Genomic DNA, 5,743 nt, shown 5'->3' on the forward strand with positions numbered 1-5,743 from the left:
CGAACAGAAATTACTTTTTAAGAAAAACTTCGAAGAAAAAGGTTTTCTAAAGAAAAGTAAAAGCCATATTAAACTTAAGATCAAAAGAAATAGAAACTTACAATAGCTCAAACTTAAAACAACCAGATACTACTATTAAAAAATAAATGAAACCCAAAACAAACAAAAATTAATTAAACAATAATAGCAAAAAAATATATAACAGGTACAAATATAAATGAATAAATAAACCTCAAAAACGAACAAAGCTTAAGTTGAATATGTAAATCAAGCTTAAAACGAACAAAAATATTTTGCTATTGAGGCATTAATAAAACCCAAAACAAACAGAAATTAAATAAACATTCTTAGCAAACAAACACAGAATAGTTATTAATACAAACGGGTAAATAAATCTTAAAATGAGTGAAAGTGAATAATTGAATATGCAAATCCAGCTTGAAACAAACAAAAACCTTTACCAAAATTTTTCACTGTAAAAGTCTAAAACCTACTGCGTAGATTGCGCTTTACTGAAAACTAATTATATTACAAATATTTTTTTTTGTACTATTACAACATTGAAAATAAACATAAAAATTACAGTAAAATTAAGCTTTGGACTGGTGAGCTTTCACATCGCCCAAAAGCCTTAGTTAATTTCCCGTCGCTCCGCAAAGGAAAATGGCAAAGTCAATTCTGGCAAAGTCAATTGCTTGGCAAAGTCAATTCTGAAAGGCGAAATTCAAATAGACTAAAAATTGGTTTTTGAAATGGAAGAGAGCCCAGGTCATTTGGGGGCTTATAAGCCCAACAAACTAATAGAAACAAATCAGAAAAATTATTTGGTCGTTCCTAAGCCTATTTTGGAAGGTTTTCAAAGAAGTGACCAAATACCAAAGGTATTCCGGGCTAGGCCACCAAGTAATTAAAGCATAGGTTAGCTGTAAGAGAGTAGCTTAAATTTTGGCGAACAATTTCATTCGATAAATATGTACAAGATTCTATAACTGACATAGAGACAAGGTTAATACACTACTAGATTCCTTTTGGTATAAATTTAGAATTGTGACTTCTGATAAGGAGACATGTTAAGAAAACAATTCTTACTTTAAAATATGTATAATGATCCTAGTTAACATAATATCCAAAGCATTACTTCATGGATAAGAGAGTTGAATGCATGTTTGACATCTTGTCCCCCCAAAACAAGGCTTTCTCCAGGCTATCCTGCATCAATCAGTGCATTTGCAACTGTGGTTAGAGCATTGGCACACCCAGTACCTCACTTGAATTCAAACTGGTATAGAGGGGTATAACAGACTTTTTCAAATTCCCTAATTAATAGTAGCCTAACTCAAAGAGCTTGCTAAGGGATGTAGCTATAGTAATAGGGCAGAATGATGTACAGTAGACTTCAGATTTCCCTTTTTTAGAGATCAGATCTCCAATAAAAAAAGAAGAAGGAATGATACTCTGAGTGAAATCATCTGCATAAGCAGAGACAGATGATCAGTAAGATGTTTTCCCTTGTATTTTAAATGAACAACACTAACCTGGTCAATACCAGATAAATGTTTTCATTCTAATTTTTGGATGGCATCTTTGACAGAACAGGTACTGATCAAAAAATCTTCAATGGGTTAAGCATCCAGAAACTGATCCAGAGCTACTTCATAAGATTGTTCTGTGATGGAATCAAGGGCAGAAAAGTCAGATTCATAATATGTATACCATTCAGCTTCCAGAACGTCAGCTGAGGATGGTGACAAAGAAGGGGGTGCTGAGGAGGGCACAAATTTAAATGCAATATTTCAATCAAAAAATGACATAGCTTATTTCAAATCAAATGACATAGCTCTCCAACTTATTTAATTGCTGGTTCACTTTGTTTTTTGGGTGAATGAATTGTTTCCTTGTCTTTGTCAGTTGTTGGCTAGTATCTGTTGATGGCACTTCATAATTCTTTGGATTTTGTGCAAATTGCAGATATTGGCAAATGACTCGCTTTTATGGTTGTTAGGTATTTGGTTTTAATTCTTGTAATTTTTGGCTTTTATTGAATTTCATTCATCTTTTAAGTTTTTGGTTTTTTGGTTCTTTTAACATTGACTTTATGCGTTTGTTTTTTGTTGTTTTTTTCTTCGGCACGTCCCCTGGTTACATTATTTTGTTTCGCGCCGAAGAAGAGAGGCGTTTTTACTCTCAATATATTTGCTTTTTTTTAAGTATTTTAATTTTTCCGATAAAAAACACATTTTTGCTCGTTTTTCTTTCTTTAAGTTGTTGTAGAAATTTCAAAAAGGGCTTATTTGATTGGAAATTGAAATTGCTCTTTTTAATAGTCGAAAGTGAGTGGATAGTAATTAACCACCCTCTCACACCCACCATTTCCCCAAAAACATTCAATCAAAGTTTAGAGATAGCCATTTTGTTCAACATAGTTGAAAGTTCTGGAAATGATGTATCCAAGGATGAAAAATCCCCCAGGGCAAAGTTTGTAAGTGATGTCCTGTGGGCATATAAAGTTTTTATTCATGGCTATCTTGTAAAACTTCAAAAGGGTATTATTCAAATTGCAATTGAGGAGACCAGTGTCCTTATAAATGATCGGAAATGAATGAAGTATAACTAACGCCCGTTTCACGCGCACCAGCCCCCCAGACAAATCCAATCAAAATTTTCAGATAGTCTTTTGGTTTAACATAGTAGAAATTTCTGGAAATTAGGTCTTTGAGAATGACACCCCCTTCCAGCCCTCAGGGCAAGGGTTGTAAGTCATGCTCTGGGGGCATATAAGGTTTTACTGAAAGTGTTGTCATAGAAACTTCAAAAGGGCTCATTTGATTGGAAATTGAAAGGGCTAATGCCATTTTTAATAATTGAAAGTGATTGAAGAGCAACTAACACCCCTCTCACGCCCACCATTTCCCCAAACGCATCCAATCAAAATTTTGTGATAGCCATTTTGTTTAACATAGTTGAAAGTTCTGGAAATTAGGTCTTAGTGGATGACAAACACCCTTACAGCCATTAGGGTAAGGGTTGTAATTTATGCCCTGGGGGCATATAAGGTGTTTATAGAAAGCATTGTCGTAGAAACTCAAAAAGGGCTCATTTGATTAGAAATCAAAATGCCTAATGCCCTTTTTAATAGTCAAAAGTAATTGGAAGGCTTGAGATTTTTATAGTAAAGATTGATGTGGGTATAATGTATTATTTTTTGTTGTTGTTGTTTAGAACAGGGAACTTTATATTGAAGGAGTTGTTTTGGGAACTTCAAAAACAGCTCATTCAATTGAAAATAGAAAGGGCTAATGCTCTTTTTAATAGTCGAAAGGGATTGGGGGGCAAATAGTCCCCCTCCCACGCCCATCCTCCCAATTGCCCATTATGTTTAAAAACTAAATGTTGCCTTAAGATTAAATCAAAATGCACTGTGTTAATGCTAATTCCCAATATGGCATCTCAGCAGTATCCCAAGAACGACTGAGGGTATTATGTTCAAACTTTTGGGGCTACTTCTGCTCTTAAAATTTAACCAAATCAAAATAGCGTAACTGTATCCAAGCTATCAAAGAAAGTAAACTGAATTTTTTGCAAATGGTATCAAGTTTTCCATCAGGTCAACTAGAGGAGGTATGAAACTAAATTAAACACCACTATTTGTGTCCCGATTTTTAAAAGGGTGTATGTTGTTAAAAATTGCTGAAATTTTTTCCCCAGCATACAAATAGCATGCCAAACTATAAATTCTTAAAAAAACGAAAATATTTAAAGTATTATTTTGTTTTTCCCTGAAAAGACTATGTCAATATAAAACGAACAGAAATTAGTTAAAAATACTTTTTCCACAAACTAAGTTTTTCAAAGAAAAGTAAACAACTCCATTAAACAAAAAAAGAGCAAATATAAAATAGAATAATCTACCAATCTTGAAACTACCACAAATCAGCATTGATAAATAAATGAAACCCAAAACAAAAAGAAATTATAACAAATAGCCGATTCAAACTCCAAAAGAGCAGAATTTAACATAAGTTGGGTTCAAAACCCCAATGTTTTCCCATGGCCAGAACATAATCTGCACTTTACTGAAAAAAATACAAATAAATGCGCATTGTCAGTTTAATATACATATACTGGTATTTAATAATGAAAATGTTAATATCATTTGATTTATTAAAGTTATAAAAGTAAAAACATTTATATTTGTTTCAGTAAAGTGCAAATTATATTCTGGCCTTGGGAAGACATAGAGGTTTTCAGCCCAACTTATGTTAATTTCTGCTCGTTTTGTGTTTGACTTGGTTATTTATTGTAATTTCTGTTCGTTTTGGGTTTCATTTATTTATCGATGCGTGTTTGTGGTAGTTTCATGCTTGGTAGATTATTTGATTTCATTTTTGCTCTTTTTTGTTTAATAGAGTTCTTTACTTTTCTTTGGAAAACTTATTTTGTGGAAAAAGTTTTTTTTAATTAATATCAAGACAAATCAGGACTTCATTTGTTGGCAACTGGAGTGACTTTTGGAGGAGGTGAAATGGGACATTAATTTTACTTAGAATCAAGCCAATCAACTCAAGGAACTGAGTTTGGTCAATCTTTTACCAATCATAACAATACCAGCATGCTGAGGAATCACATGCTAGTGGACTACTTTGAGAAACCAAAGATGGCACACCAATAGAACAAGTTATAGGTAAGTGGTCAGACAGCTGATAATCAAATATACTGTTAACTGTATTGGTAGTCAAATTTGAAAGTACAGCAACATTGTCCAATTTAAAGGTTTGTAAAGACATGTCAATATATGTAAAATTGGACATTAAATCTAATACATGCTAAGAATCACTAAATAAATAGTGAATTCACTATTTATTGTAACACTAATAAATAGTGTTAGTGAATTTGATCAGTAAATTAGATTTGAGGTGCTTTTGCTTGTAATTTCACAATAGCTTACATTCACTAATCATAATTTTGCATCAATTTGGACACTTCTATTTGGTTGATTGTTGAGTTATACTGCTTTGCCCTAGGTGAGTAAGGTCAAGACCTTGTTTAAGTGCTTCTTTATCATAAAGTAGGAAAACAGTTGTTTTCTTCTTCTTTTTTTTTAAACCAAATAAACATCTTTAACACATTGTAGAAGGTAGTCTAAAATATATAACTACACTGATGTAATAGAGAAATGCATTATTAAAATATGTATGGAACCTTCATGGGGAGGGGGGAGGGGATGGTGTGTGCATTTTTAAGGGAATTCCTTTATATATGTAGAAAGAGCATAAGAAAAGGAATTGTATAGCCTAGTATTTTTAGCTTGTCCCTATATCAGTTATGGAACCTTGTATATATTGATCTTTTGTTTTGCCTCCTTAATCAACTACTATCTTAGGCAGTGCAATATCACTGCCTAAGTAAAGAATGATGTTGGTACAATTTATTTTTCATACAAATCATGGCTATAATCATCATACAAAAGCAAGAAGACAGAGAAGTAAGGGAAAACAAAATAATTAAACAATAAAGAAAACAACTAGACACTTCACAAAATACAAGACCAGCAAATATATGAAAGAAACCAGAATAAAAAAAAAATTCTAAGCAAACAAGTATAAACACAAACATTTATATCCAATGTGCCCATTATCTTACCACTACAAGATTTTGCTCCAGTCATGTGACAAGTTAATTGTTGAAATTCACCTTACTTGTTAAAATGGCAGTACATGAATCAGTTATACCATAACAAAATAAA

General features: G+C 32.4%; 1 protein-coding gene across 2 annotated transcripts in view; it reads left to right on the top strand.

Moving 5' to 3' along the window:
* The first annotated feature begins 724 nt into the window (after positions 1-724).
* The window catches only part of Sec6 (Exocyst complex component Sec6), a 69,213-nt gene continuing 64,194 nt past the window's right edge, over positions 725-5,743 (top strand). Inside the window, exon 1 of one of the 2 annotated variants that reach the window (XM_089097092.1) lies at positions 725-881. In XM_089097092.1, coding sequence (XP_088953218.1) covers positions 753-881 — 129 coding nt within the window. In that variant the 5' untranslated portion in view covers positions 725-752. Of the gene's footprint in view, positions 882-4,499; positions 4,682-5,743 lie in introns of those variants that run through there. The other variant, XM_089097093.1, reaches the window with a different exon arrangement.

This window comes from Artemia sp. Qi Xiang Cuo, chromosome 11, assembly GCF_049724085.1.
Source record: "Artemia sp. Qi Xiang Cuo chromosome 11, ASM4972408v1, whole genome shotgun sequence".
Taxonomy (NCBI): Eukaryota; Metazoa; Arthropoda; class Branchiopoda; order Anostraca; family Artemiidae; genus Artemia; species Artemia sp. Qi Xiang Cuo.